The following is a 15,483-nucleotide window of genomic DNA, read 5'->3' on the forward strand; positions in this document are numbered from 1 at the left end:
TCCAAGTAAAGAAATGATGAGAATCTAAACCAGGCTAGTACCAAGAGCGTGCAGAAGAAGACGGAGGACAAGTTCAGGAGACCTTGAGATGATGGACTCAGTAAGCTTCCTCATCACCTCACTCTTGGGTATGAAGAGCACAGAGGTGTCGTCATGCCTGCGCAGATTCTTGCTTGGGCCCCTCGGCGGGCAGTCGTGCAGCCCCTGAGTCAGAGAACACGGGATCGAAAGCAAGATGCAAGAGCAGCGGGCTCTGACTCTGCGCCCTGACCAGTCTGAGGCGTGTGTGTCATGTCTAGGCCGAGGTACTCAGCCGGCCTTTGCACACCTGGGTCTGGAACTCCAGGAGAGGCCAGGCTCGGAGACACAGTCACAGGCGTCGCCCGCATGGAGGTGAAGGCTGACCCCAGGGAGGGGACCACCTGCGGGATTGTTCAGGCTCTGGAGAAGGGCACTAACTGGGGGAGGGGGTCCCACACAGTGGTTTTAGACTGAATCAGCTGTCAGTGATCAGATAACATACAAATTCAGGTTTATAGATTCTCTCAAAAATGGTAGCTTTTGAGTGACAGCTGTCTGTTGTGACTAAATAATAGTTGTTCCCTTCAAAGGGCATATGGTCCCCTGTTTTCCTGTCCTGTGATATTCTCAGTCTGCTTCACTGTCTCTCCTCCTCCACGTGGTCTCACCAGGTAATTCACTTTCTTTGCACAGTGCCTGAGTCCCCAAACTGGAAGCTCTCAGGACTTCTTAAGGTTTAGACCCAGAACTGGCAGAGTGTCCCACTGCATTAGTTGAGAGAGAGTCACAGGGCAGCCCAGACTTGGAGCCGGGACGGGGGGCAGGGTGAGGGGCCACACTGCGTAAAGGCAGGGAACCGTGAGGGGCTACCCTCGGGGGCCGTCTCTTACCACAGCCAGAAAGGCAGCCTGGGCTAGAATAGGAATGGCTCTGTCATCAGACTGAGGAGCTGGGACTTTACTTTGAAGGACATAGAAAGGCGAAGACGTGATGCATGGGACCAACAAGGACTGTCTGTTCACTCAGACCTGCTGTCGGTGCTCAGTCGCCGATAGACGACCAGAGGCTCGCTATTTAACAGATGCTGATGGAGCACTCAGTGTGTGCCAGGTCCTTTTCCACTCACTTATAAACATTAACTCATCTTTGGATGAAATGAGTAGCACACCATTAGAATAATCAGACATGGAATTAATGGTGTAACTTGTACCGGTTTTTAAACAATACATTTCATTAAGCTTTAGAAGATATCTAGGATCATACAGTTAAAATACCCTTCTGAAGTGGTTTTTATTCTGTTGCTTAATCAACTGGTGTTTATGTTCCCTTTTTCCAGTGAATGGTATGTGTTCAAGAAACTGTGGGTGGCTCTTACAGTAAATGTTTTTCTACAGAAAGTTTCATTTATTTTTAATCACTTGAAAACCCATCATAAGTTGCTTATATAGTTGTTATTTTGAAGTTTTCTTTGATTCCTCACTCTTATCTCCTCAACTTCAAATTTTACTGTTTCTTTCTCTGTCATATCTCTGACTTTTTCTTTCCCTTTCTGCTGCTAATTCCTGGAACCAGACTTTGTCATCTCCTATTTCGGCCACTGCAGTCTACTTCTCTGTTTTAAATCCACCCCAGTTCAACTATCATTCAGGAACTGTTTTGCAAGTAGAGTGGGCAAGGTAAGTTACTGATCCATCATCTTTATTACCAAACTCAAGAAGATGCTCCAAAACATTTTAGGAACTGTTAACAATTATCACTGGGGGACTCCCTGGAGGTCTGTTGGTTAAGACTCTGCACTTTCAACACAGGAGGTGCAGTTTTGATCCCTGGTCAGGGAATGAAGATCCCACATTGTCACTGGGAAAAGTTTTTGAAGAGTTCTGGTCAAGTATTGATGCATAGACTTTAAGCCCACGGTTCTCAAGTGGCTAAACCCTTGCATCTCTGTACTGTACAAGTGTCCTTCCCAAACAGATGGCAAAAGCAGTGACCTCAGCAGAAGCAGCCTCTATGCTTAGTCTAACAACTGCTCCTCCCCTCTAAAGACCCCAGTGATTTTTTTCAGTTACATATCTCGTAACTTTTTTCTGCCAGTAGAACTTAGTGTAGGACATATACTAAATTGTCATAATATCCCAGTGTAAGATATATACTAAATTGTCACAGTATCCCAGTGTAGGACATATACTAATTTGTCACAATATCACACCAAGAAATCCACTGTGCAGCACAGACGCTTTACTCCAAGACGGTCACTGGGAAGCCCCTGGTTGGGGCTGTAATGGTGAAAGCCCGGAACCCCAGTCTCCAGCTCCCCTCGCTGAGGAGCAGACTGAACCGAGTCTGAGTCCATCAGTATATTAAGATTGGCTCTGAACTCTGATAGGGTTAATGGGCTCAGAAAACAATGCTCTGAAATATTTCTGTGGATTAGCCAGCTAACGTCCTGGTATATAGTGGGTAAATTAGTGTAACAGTACATTTCTAGTTTATTTAAGAAGAAACTTTCCCAAAAAAAAAGGAAATATAAGTGATAATAAATCTTATACTGCCTCCTAATTGAAATCCACCCTGAGTATTCTCAACTTTTTTTTTTTTTTGAGTTTTAAAATGAAAGACAGTAGAGGCTTTATGTCTGAATTTGCCTGTTTATTAAAATAGTCTTGAAAACTGGCCTTTTCTTTGGGATAGGAGAAGAGATTATCATTTGTACAGGACTTAAAGTGACTTTGAATCAGAAATGTGGCTTAAGTGTTGTTTCATTCTTTTTTTAATGTGGATACTCATAAGAATAGACAGTTTGCAAGGTATCTCTGAAAATGTGAATATAGAACAAAGATACCAGACAAGGGAAATTCTCTGGCAGTCCAGTGGTTAGGACTCCACACTCTCACTGCCGAGGGCCCAGGGTTCAGTCCCTGGCGGGGGAACTAAGAACGCGCAAGCTGCATGGTGAGGCCAAAAAAAAAAGTATTTGAGTCTTCTCACAAAGTGCAGTATTTTGCCACTTTGAGGGAGTCACTGTCTTTGAGTTGGTGCTAATTTTTCTCCAGACCTTGTTTAACCCTCGACCTTAGTGTGGAAAAGGAAGAAATTCCAAAGAGATTTTTGGTGACATTAGTCATCTTAAAGACCTGAAATCAGATCACATATTGTAATGTTGAGTTAGCACTGTGTGCCTGTTTCATGTTCATTTATAAGTAATCTACTTAGCACTTTGTGACGGAGGTTGGTCACCAAGCCCCGGCCAGCTCTCCAGCCGGCCAGCCGGGGCTGCCACACTCTCCTGTTACACCTGCTCCGCTGCCCCCTGCTGTTTCCATCGCAGATTTAGACCCCAGTGTGTGCTGGGCACACCCCACTGCCAGCCCTCGAGAGGAACCTCAGGTTTTTGGTATCACACCCCACTGCCAGCCCTCGAGAGGAACCTCAGATTTTTGGTATCATCCGCAGTCTCAAGTCTTTACTTTAACTCCACCCCGCTAGCAAGAGTACAGTTCTGAAGACCTCTTAAGCACTAGACCATGCTCAGCCTTCCACAACCCTTTTGGACAAACTGTATACCAGATAAAGCCAGCTGATACTTCTAAAGGCGCAGGTACTTTTAAAGCATCTTTTTAGGCTTCCCAGGTGGTTCAATAGTTAAAGAATCGCCTGCCAATGCAGCAGATGTGGGTTTAATCCCTGGGTTGGGAAGATCACTCAGAGGAGGAAATGGCAACACACTCTAGTATTCTTGCCTGGAGAAACCAGTGGACAGAGGAGTCTGGCGCGGCTGCAGATGATGGGTCGCAAAGATTTGGACATCACTGAGCATGTAGAACAGGGATCTTTTTGCCCCTTACGACAGAAAAGTTCTCTGTATGAGACCACGTCTTTAGCAAAGCCTCAGTTCACTAAGGTCAGAAAATGAACTGCTAAGATAGTCATACAAAAACTCTTCACACTGCCCTGAGGCAGCCACATCTCACCCAAATGGGAGGTTTTTTTTAAGAACTAAGAGGAGACAGTACAGCAACAGAAAATAGAAAATGCAGTGTTTGTTAAACTCCGGCTTTTCTGCCTTTGGTATTTCCCCTTACCTGCTCTGATGGGATTCTCCCGGTCCCTTGTTTCGGTATTTCTTTTGTTTCTGGCCTCTTCCGTTATCAGCAGAATAGAACTTAATTTGATGGGAACCCAATTCCAAACATTATTTAAATTTGCTCTAAATGTCTATACTGAGCATTCTTTCCTTCTGTCATAAGTCAGTAAAAGTGTTACTGTAATGTTAGTTACTGTTACAATCCATGTACAACTAATATCCTTTGCCTGATTTCCCAAAGTATCAGTTAAGTTTAATCTCAGTTGTTTGACTCACCAGTTTCTGTATTCCTCAGTAGAGTGCATTGGTCTACTATGTAAAGTGATAGCTTTAAATTAAATGAAATAATGAAATCTTATTTGTAATAAGGCATTCTTTTTATTGAGTTTTATTTTTACTTTTTATATCCTCCTTTAAATGTCTCCCCCTCCTCTTCTTTTTTTTTTTTTAAACAGCAAAAGACAAGGTTGCTCTCTTGATAGGAAATATGAATTATTGGGAGCATCCCAAGCTTAAAGCTCCTTTGGTGGATGTGTATGAACTGACCAACTTGTTAAGACAGCTAGATTTCAAAGTCGTTTCACTGTTGGATCTTACTGAATATGAGATGCGTAACGCCGTGGATGAATTTTTACTGCTTTTAGACAAAGGAGTCTATGGTAAGATACTTATCATCTTCACTTTTGTAATTATCCCTTTGTCTTTTTGTTGTACAAGTTAGGTTGAAAAACAGAGAAAGGCATGGCAAATGGACTGTTGAAAAGTTTTATTCTTGTAATAAAAGATGGATTTGATCTTCATTCCTTATTCCATATGACTAGTTAACTTGATGTCTTTACTTTCATGTCTCAAAACAATATTGTTCTTAGTAGAATTCTTAATCTATCTTGTGTGATTTTGTTTCATTGACTACAAGAGCTACAGTAAAGTTCAGTGACCAGATAGCAAATTGTGTATTCATATATGTAAAAGACTAATATGTGTGTGTGTGTGTGTGTGTTTGGAGTATAAAAAGTTGTACCCAAATGTACATTCCACATGTTTGCTTCCGTTTTCTAACTGTTGCATGGTATTTTCTGGCCTTTTAGTGGGAACTAAAATTTAACAAGGAAATATATGGTGAGTGAGACACATGAGAACAATCAATAAGTTAAGGTCTACCCAGACACAGTTAAAGATGAAAGTGTTAATTGCTCACTTGTGTCCGAGTCTTTGCAATCCAATAGACTATAGCCCCGGAGAAGACAATGGCACCCCACTCCAGTACTCTTGCCTGGAAAATCCCATGGACAGAGGAGCCTGGTAGGCTGCAGTCCATGAGGTCGCTAAGAGTCAGACACAACTGAGCAACTTCACTTTCACTTTTCACTTACATGCATTGGCGAAGGAAAGGGCAACCCACTCTAGTGTTCTTGCCTGGAGAATCCCAGGGACAGGGGAGCCTGGTGGGCTGCCGTCTATGGGGTCGCACAGAGTCGGACACGACTGAAGTGACTTAGCAGCAGCAGACTTTAGCCCTCCAGGCTCCTCTGTCCATGGAACTCTCCAGTCAAGAATACTGGATTGAGTAACCATTTCCTTCTCCAGAGGATCTTCCTGACCCAGGGATCGAACCCAGGTCTCCTGCCTTGCAGGCAGATTGTTTACCATCTGAGCTACTAGGGAAGCCCAGGTTAAAGATGGACCTCCACAAAAATACTAACAGTAAATTTTTTTAATGTTTTTTCTCATTCTTTCATTTAAATATATTAAGAACACTACATTTATGGTAAAGATTCTTTAAAGAGAGAGTATGCTGTCAGTAATAAGCCGTTTCTTTGGTGATTTTCTTTTGATGGGCGTCGCCACAAGGATGGGACAGCCAGCTGTCCCTGTCTGAGCCGTATTTCTCAGAGGTGTGCTCCCTGCAATGTCGTGTAATAACATCCAGCTGCCAGGAAAGTGACATTTCCAGACCTGCTGTCAGGATGCCACTGCTTAACCAAGTTGATTTGGCTTCTATATCTTTCCAGTTACTTTACTTCAATAATTCCTTTATTTAGCCTTTTTACTTCTAATTAGACTAATACGATGAGGCAAACGATAGAATTGCTAAAGGTTCTCAAAGTAGAGTTTTTTTTAATAAACAAAGATGAATTTTTTTAATGATAAAAGGTACAATTCACAAAGAAGATAGACATCATAAATCATTAGACACCTAACAACAAAGAAACAAAGATAGTCAAAGTAGAATTTTTAATGGAAAAAAAAGCTAATTTCTTTCAAGATTTAGCACATTACTGTATATAGGATGGGGGAAAATCTTAAAATCTTGAGTTTTAAATGAGTTTCTTCTTAAGTAATAAGGATTATAATTGCTACGCAAGTGAATCAGCAAAGTAAATCTGTCAGATTTGGAACTTCAACATTATTCTGATGTTTTAATAACATAATCTTAATTTATGAGTATATAAAGTAATGACTCTGAGAATCCATTTTTCTAATGAAAATGATAGAATATGCAATACAAATGTGCCTCTGTGCTACTTGGTTTATAGTTTTAGTCTCTAATAAGGTGGTTGGTTGGTTAATTTTATATTACATAATTTATCTCAGTTGTTAAGTGCATAGATGGCTTAAACAGAAAAAGGCTTCTAAAAGTTTCCCAGAAGTAATTAAATGCAAGGAAAAAATATTTACCAATTTGAGTTTTGAGATTGGTGAAGTATTTTAACAGGGAATTATATGAAGAATTATGAATTTGATTATTTACTCTCATTTCTTATTAGCATTATCACCTTGACTTTAAATCCTTTTTAGCTTTTTAAATCAAAACTTAAATAGATCAAACCTTTTAATTGCCCCTGCAAACTTGAGAACCAGAAATATTAAAAGTTCTGGCAAGAAGAGTTTATCTGATACTGAAGCTTTGCCCCAAAATAAAAACATCAACTTGAAATATAGAATAAAGAGGCCCGGGTTCGATCCCAAGTCAGGGAACTAGATCCCACATGCCACAACAAAGGTTTGGTGCAGCCAAATAAAAATAAATAAATTTTTTTTTTTCAAAAAGCTAGAAAAATGTTTAAATACTACTGATTCATGTCTTAACAGGGTGACTGCATTATATTTTGAAGTATTGTGAATATCCCAAACCCTGACACCTCTGCTTTCAATGTAATGTGGCAGAGGCCAGAGGGCATAGGCATGTCCCCTGGGCTGTGCCCTCACGCCCAGCTGGCAGCCCCGGGGACCAGGAGTACTTTGGGGGGCAGGGGAGGCAGAGCCAGAGCCACAGGAGTTTCAGAAGAGCAGCGTCAGCGTGGACAGCATGGGCACTCAAGTTTATGCCCTTCTGTATTATATTGCCCTGGGTTTGTGAAGGAAATAAAAATTAGCAGAACAGAACATATGTAATCCGATTTTTAAACATATATAAGCATTAAAAACACAATCTAAAAACAGGAATAACTGACCTATTTGTTACCTATCCTTGAAGATAATAAGGATAAAGATTTCAGTTATGTAGATAAACCAGGATGGAGAGTAACTCCTTGGCTCAGTGTCCACCCCACCTAACACTTCTCTGCATTCATCACTTGCTGCAGCTGAGCTGTGCTTCGACAGAAAAGGGGGTTAAAGGAACCTGGCTAGCACAGGGTCAAAGCCTCACTCACACTGGAGTCACTCGCGTCAGCGTAGCTCGGGGGTTAAGCAGCAGAGCCAAGAGTCACCAACCCTGGGCTCAGCGGTCTGTGTTTTCTGCTTACTCGCTGTGTGTCTGTGACCAAGTTACTTCGCTTTCCTAAGCCAGAAAGGATGTATACAATGGATAGACTAAGTTAATGCGGTTGTTACAGGATAAGTTAAGATAAAATAACCGCCCATGTGTCTGGCATGCTAAAGCCTCAAAACACTGTAGCCGTTGTTGTCGTAGTTTCCTGAATTCAGATTTTCCTTCACCAATAGATAGGGGATTTGGATAACATTCCACTTCAAACCTCAATAGAGAAACCAGCTCTTATCTCTTATTTATTAAGGTTCAGCCTAAGATTTCATTGGAGGGAAAAACGGAGTTTTTAAAGAAATGGTATGGTGAGGTCATGGAAAAACCAGTACAGCGGCATTTTTTATCTTCTGAGAGTAACGTTAACTCGAAAGCCAGCAGAAGATTGTAAGGAGACAGTATAACCTGGCGCAGCGGCTGATCCCGCTGGCCCCGCACTTCTGGGAACACCCCTTGGTAGTCTCGTGACTGCAGGTGAGCTGTGAACGGCTCAGTGCCTCAGCTTTCGCATCTGTAAGAAGGAGGCGATAACATTTCCTACCTCATTATGATGATGAGGTGCTTGTGAGCAGCCTGTGAGATTATTGAAGTAAAGCACTTGCTTCCAGCAGTGCCTGATACTAGGTGGTAACCGCTCTGAAGGTCGCTGGCAGAGGCGATGCTCATGTTCTAATAAAAGCCCTGTGCCTGGAGAAGGAAATGGCAACCCACTCCAGTATTCTTGTCTGGAAAAGTCCATGGCCAGAGGAGCCTGGCGGGCTGCAGTCCATGGGGTCACATGATGGAGCATGTGTGCACGAGGGTGGAGGGAGATGGGCTGGTAGCAATAAAGTGGGAGAACTAAAAAAAAAAAAGCCTTGTGCCAAGTGCAGGGCAGCGCCACTCAAGTGGGAAAGTCCTCCATTGAAGCGTTTGTTTTCTCTGTAGACAAAAAATAAAAATCTCTGACAGACTGTACCCTTGGAAATCATATTCCCAAGAAATAACATTTCTAAAAGATCTAATATTTTACAAGGTTTTATTTCTAACCCCATTGAATTCTTTGACATTTTAAAAGAGATCCGTTTTGTCCTTCTATCCTTGAGTAATGAAAGTGGTTTAAATGTACAAATGGTACTAGAGATGAAATTTTTAAAATACAGTGATTTGGCCTAGTTATTTTACATAAAAATGCTTAACCTCCTGCAGTATAATTTGTGTGTAGACTTTGATACAAAATGCTTATTACATTTTCCATGAATTGCTCTGTGGTGGAGAAAAGATATTTTGTTGTCAATGCCTTAATTTCAGTGATTGCAAACCTGGGCATACAGCACTGAAACACTGGACCACACTTAGCTTTACCTGGATGATAGAAGCTAAACCCTCCCTCCCTTGAAGTTGCTTTTTCTCCCAAGTCAAGCCTTCTTAAGCCAGATGTATTAAATGACACAATGGGAGCCCACTAGGCTCCTCTGTCCATGGGATTCTCCAGGCAAGAATACTGGAGTGGGTAGCCATTCCCTTCTCCTGGGCATCTTCTCAACCCAGGGATCGAAGCTGGGTCTCTCCTGCATTGCAGGCAGATTCTTTACCATCTGAGGAAATTATAAGCCCCCTAATATAATAGGACCGGAGAAACGCTGTGTATGGAATACAAATACCTATCAGCTATATGATTTTAAGCAAATTATTTAATGTTTTAAAATTTGATTTTCTCACCTATAAAGTAGGTCATTTAAAAATTGCTACAGGTTAAAATCTGATTATATTCATGAAGGTGCTTTGAAAATCATGAAAATGCCATGCAAATGTAAAAAAATTAATGTCTATTACAGTTACTTTTATCAAAGAAACTGCATCTACACAGAACTGTAAATGTCCATGAAAGCCCGTGTGTGATTTGAAGTGTCAAGGCTGCTGTAGGATTTCCCAGCAGGGTAGGGCTGAAATGTGTTCAGAAGCACCCAGGGTCTGAACCTGAGATAAGCCTGAGCCATGGCGAAGATTTGGGTAGATGGAAAGGAGAGAGTGACTTGAGCGGGGCCATGGAGGTTACAAATAAGTGTGTCTTGCTCTGGAAGCAGGAAAGAGACGGACAGGGAGTGGAGTCAGATTTTGAATCCTGGACAGTGTAAATCTTGCACTTTTAAAGTATACAGGTCTTCTTGTTTTATGAACATTTCTATTGAACTATAGTTATTTCCCACGTTGTGTTAGTTTTTGCTATGCAGTGATGATCGGCTCTGTGTACACTGACCCCCCTCCCTGCCGGACCTCCCTCCCGGCCCCGCGGTCCCACTGCTCCAGGTCACCAGAGCCCCCAGCTGAGCGCCCCGTGCTGCACTGCAGGTTCCAGTTCAGTGGCTTTCAGTGTCCACACAGAGCCGTTCAGTCAGCTCACTCCAGAACGTTGTCATCGGCCCCCAGAGAAGCCCCGTATCCACTGGCGGTCCCTCCTCAGTCCTCCTGACCCCAGACTCCTGACAGCAGCAACCCGCTTGCTGCCTCTGGATTTGTCTCCCAAGGACTCTCCTATGAATGGAATCACTCCCTATGCATCCTTCTGGGTCTGGCTTCGGTCACTTCTGGCATGGTGCATCCAAGCTTCCTCTGTGTTGTAGCGCTATTTTTGTGACTAGTTAATCATCCATTGTGTGGATTTAGAACATTTTATTAATTGATCAGCAAATGGACATTTAACCATTTTCCACTATTTAGATATTAGAACTAGTGCTGCTGTGAACATTGCGTGGACACGTGTTTTCAGTTTCCCTGGACATTTACCTTGGAGTGGAGTTTCTGGGTCACAGAATGCTAAGTTTTGCTTTCTGAGGAACCGCCTGATTCCAGTGGGCCTGTGCTATTGTATATTCCTGCCAGAAGCAAACGAGGTTTCCACTTTCTCTACCTTTCAGCCTTGGTTCACGTCTTTTTGATTACAGCCATCATAATAAGTGTGAAGTGGTATCTCATTGTTTTGTTTTGCATTTCCCTAATGGTTAGTAATATTGAGCATCATCTTATGTGCTTATTTGCCATTTGTATATTCTCTTTGAAGAAACATTTATTCAAGTCCCCTGTGCATTTTAAAATTCTTTTTATTGTTGAAGAGTTCTTCATATATTCTGGATACAATGTCCTTGTAGATATATAATTTGTTCTCACAAATACTTATCTGTCTATGCGGACATGTTCTCCCATTCTGTGGGTTATCTTTTCACTTACTTGGATTTTCATCGCTTTGCTAATTAAACCCACTGTGTCGTGATTTTCTAAACACTTTGATTTACAGTGATAATTTAATTCCTTTCCAGGCTGGTCTCCTTTCTGTTAGCTGTCCTTCCGGGGCCAAGCCTTGTTTGTCTCTGTTCCCGCTGCCTATAACGCACCTTCCTTCCTCCCTGCCTTTCCAGACTGTTCCCTTTCTCTCAGGACCACCTGTCATTGCTTCCCCTCATGCTGGTGCTCCCCTTGGCACTTTATACATCATGTACAGCGTTGCTCTAATCCCGTGATGTGTGCTGTTTAATTATATGCAGACTTTTCTTTGTATCACTGATTACATGAGCGTGCTCGAATGAGCTGTAAGACCCTCAGGGCCAGGAGCTCTGTGTTCATTTCTTTCTCATCGTCCTTGCCACCTACATGGTGATGAACACCCACAGTGAATAAACCGGTGTGTGTCCATTTTGTCATTTTTTTACCCAGAATGATACGTATGAAAGAACCATTTTTCTTATTTAAATAGGAAGTCAGGAAAAGTCGACAACCTGGATCCTGCCCTGTGGGACCAAAGGAAGCAAGTTTTCTTTGCTGCTAAAAACCACGTTCTTGCTGGGGCTTGGGGGCTGCAGCTATAAAGAATTAGCTTTTTTGTTTGTTCTCCTTCTAAATGCCTTTTTACTGTTTACTGTAGAATACTACACAATGAAGTCATCACTTCAGAATATTGACAGAGCAGAATCAGTGGGCGCTAGAGATTGCAGGCTTAGGGGGACTATGTCTTCACAAGTATTCCTATCAAATTGGAATAACAAGAAAGCCCATACTGATTTTTTTTTTAAGAACAAAAACAAACTTCTTTTCAAGAAGGTGTTTAGAGTTGTTTAGTATGTTTTTTTATAGTACCATTTCTCAATAAAGAAATAATAACTCATCTGCGAACATTAAAACTAACATGAATTTTAGTTTAATTCAGACTATAGAAAATAAATGATATTTATACCTGCATAACAAAAATAGCAATCCATGAAATGAGATTTCCCTTCTCTGCCTAGAAAAAGCTACATGGATATTTTTCTAACCTTACTGATGTTGTAAGGAAATGCTGTGGAATTTCTTACACCTGGCGTGGCAGCGGCTGTCCCTCTGAATTGCGTTTGTCCTTTCATCTGTTAAACACTCACTGAACTGAAGTGTGCCGGGAACACACAGATAAAGGGGAGAGCGCCCTGGCTGAAGGAGCTCCTGGGTTCGGAGATCACAGATGAGTCACAGGAGTCCTCAGTCTTGTTTGTTTTTAAACATCCTGAGGTGAAATTGCATTCCATGTTATACCATTGGTTACAGATGTGTCACTTTCATGAATTGAAATGCACTTCAGAGGAGCATCTTTTTTACAAATCTCTGACATACTGTGGTTGAATTATAGTATGTTAATTACTGCTGTATAGCAAAGTGACTCAGTTATATGTGTATATATATGCTTGCTTTTTCACATTCTTTCCATTACGGTTTATCAGAGGTTACTGACTATAGTTCTCTGTGCCGTTCAGTAGGACCTTGTTTTTCCATCCCGTATGTTCCAGTTTGTATCTGTTAATCACAGACTCCCAGTCCAACCCTTCACACACACCCCAGCCCCTTGGCAACCACCAGTCTAGTCTCTGCGTCCCTGTTCCTGTTTCATAGGTAGGCTCATTTGTACGTTTTAGATTCCACATATAAGTGATATCATCTGGTATTTCTCTTTCTGGCTTGCTTCTCTAGTTGCACAGGATAGCATCCTGATGTTGGTTTAAAATTCAGTACTTAAACGAAGACTGTTGCCAAAGTAATTTTCAAGGCAAATTCGGTTAACACTTGAATGTGTTTGTAGTTGCATCTCTCTTAAATAAGTACGCATTCATGTCAAGAAAGTAAGTCGTGGTTTTGTTTTAGAGTGCTGCCTACTCAGATTGCAGTTTCTCCTTTCTTGCTTTTCAGGGCTGTTGTATTACGCAGGACATGGATATGAGAACTTCGGGAACAGCTTTATGGTCCCTGTGGATGCTCCAAATCCATATAGGTCTGAAAACTGTCTGTGTGTACAGAATATCCTGAAACTGATGCAAGAAAAGGAGACCGGACTCAACGTGTTCCTGCTGGACATGTGCAGGAAGAGGTAGACGGTCCAGTCCTCACACGGGAGCCTGTTAATGTCAGTTAAACATCAGCCTCGACAAGTTAGATCTAATGGCACACCCATGAAGCCTTCGAACACTTAGAGTTGGTGAATTTTAGATTGTAGAGTGAGACTGATTAAGAAGAAAACTAGAAAAAACATTTTCTCTATGTGTTTTTAACTTTTTCCTGCCTGCTCTAGAATAGAAGTGATGAACAAAAGGGCATGGGTACTCACTCATACTAGAAAAGATACAGCCCCTCAGACTGCCTTCAGAATGTCTTCTACAAGCCCTGCAGCTGTTCCTCCAGGAATCAGCAGAATCAAAACTCAAAAGAGTGGGGGCCCTTAGCAACTTTTTGCTTGCTCGGCTTTTAGCAATCAAAATCCAACGCCCGAGTTCAAATGTAATTCCAGTTTTAAAAGCTAACAAGAAAAAGGGGGTGATTCTCTGCTGTCTCAGTCATTGGGGAGTCCTGGATTACTTTTGGTAAATACATAGGTAACTAGATAATTGAAAGTGATAGGTTCAAAGTTCCTTTATGTGTTACAGAATAGTATAATACATATTTTCACTGTATTATTATTTGTGCTCTTTTAAGAATGCCATTTTAACTTTTTGTATTTGTATCTGTCCTTTTCCTCTTCTGCCTTTTAAACAGAAATGACTATGACGATACCATCCCAATCCTGGACGCCCTGAGAGTCACCGCCAATATCGTCTTTGGATATGCCACGTGAGACTTTGATGCTGGGGATTCCGTCATTCTTTGATGACTTTTTTTTTGATACAACAGGGTTTCTGTGGGTTTTTTTACTGTCCTGGCTCTTCGATGCCACACAGGCTTTTCCCAAGTTGTGGCAAGCGGGGGCTACTCTCTAGTTGCGGTGGGTGGCTCCTCAATGGTGCCTTCTCGTTGCAGAGTGCGGGCTCTGGGGCGGGCTCAGTAGGTGCGGCTCCAGGCTCGAGAGCACAGGCTCAGGACTTGCGGCGCACACGCTTAGCTGCTCCGCAGCACGTGGGATCTTCCCAGATCAGGGATCAAACCCGTGTCTCCTGCCTCAGCAAGTGAATTGTTTACCACTGAGCCATCAGGGAAGCCCAGTGACTTCTTTTTGATTGTAGATTAGAAGCCTAGAAATATCCATAGCCATCTAGGCATAAATTTGCCTCAATATTCTTAATACAAAGTTTTAAATAATTGACCTCAGCACTTTAGAGCTTGGCATTTTTTTACTAAGCCTCAAAGCACTTAATTCTTGCTTAAAGGTCAACTCTTTAATTAAGATGTCATGTGAGAGGCAAGGTGGTATATGAGACTCATTAGTTTTTATAGAAGCTTCATGGGCCAAGTGTTTGCTTTTTTTTTTAATGTCTTTCTTTTCAGGTGTCAAGGAGCAGAAGCTTTTGAAATACAGCATTCTGGGTTAGCAAATGGAATCTTCATGAAGTTTTTAAAGGATAGGTTATTAGAAGAAAAGAAAATTACTGTGTTACTGGATGAAGTTGCAGAAGGTAAAATAAAACTAAAGAGAAAGCTACTTATGGTTCTCTGAGTATTTTAATCCTACAGTCATTATTTGGGTTTGGAATTAGTATCTATTTCATGGAACAATGAAATAGTTTATATAATGTTCATAAGAGTGCTTCTTTCCTTACTGGCTTAGCTGTATGCATTAGTGTAGCATTACTTTGACCTGCAAGGCTGAGCCCAGACATGATTGTGAAATAAATAAAGTTGAATCCTCAAAACTCCTTACCTTGTTTCAATACATTAATGCCTGATGCCACCCAGTCTGCTTATTTGCAAAAAAGAGAAAAAAAGTTGTCCAATGAGCATTTTCTTTCAGGGTCAAACAGATGCAACTTTATAGAAATTTCAAGGCCCTGCGGGAAAAGGCTGGGTTCTTTTTTTTTTTTTTTCCTTTGACGAATTTGGGAGTTTGAGATTCTGCTTTAAGGACAGGATCCTAGAGGTCTGCCACCACGTGGCTCTTCCACTCCTTCTGTTCTTTCGTTTGCTGCCTGGCACAGCGCTGGGCTAATGTCACTCCCTGAAGAAGCACCTCTCACAGCAGCAGATCAACGTGTCTCTTTTTTAACACCATTAGTTGCTCAGTCCTGTCCGACTTTTCACCACCCCATGGGCTGTACCTTCCAGGCTCCTCTGTCTGTGGAATTCTCCAGGAAAGAAGACTGGAGTGGGTTGCCATTCCTTTCTCCAAGGGATGTTCCTGACCCAGGAA

At 41.8% G+C, this 15,483-nt stretch overlaps 1 protein-coding gene across 2 annotated transcripts in view; it reads left to right on the forward strand.

Annotated features, from left to right (window-relative positions):
* MALT1 (MALT1 paracaspase) overlaps window positions 1-15,483 on the forward strand; it is a 61,410-nt gene that overhangs the window by 35,934 nt on the left and 9,993 nt on the right. For both annotated transcript variants that reach the window (XM_061131204.1, XM_061131205.1), the window contains 4 exons: window positions 4,561-4,764; window positions 13,059-13,236; window positions 13,899-13,973; window positions 14,625-14,752. In XM_061131204.1, coding sequence (XP_060987187.1) covers window positions 4,561-4,764; window positions 13,059-13,236; window positions 13,899-13,973; window positions 14,625-14,752 — 585 coding nt within the window. The remainder of the gene's footprint in view (window positions 1-4,560; window positions 4,765-13,058; window positions 13,237-13,898; window positions 13,974-14,624; window positions 14,753-15,483) is intronic.

This window comes from Dama dama, chromosome 27 (genome assembly GCF_033118175.1).
Source record: "Dama dama isolate Ldn47 chromosome 27, ASM3311817v1, whole genome shotgun sequence".
Classification (NCBI taxonomy): Eukaryota; Metazoa; Chordata; class Mammalia; order Artiodactyla; family Cervidae; genus Dama; species Dama dama.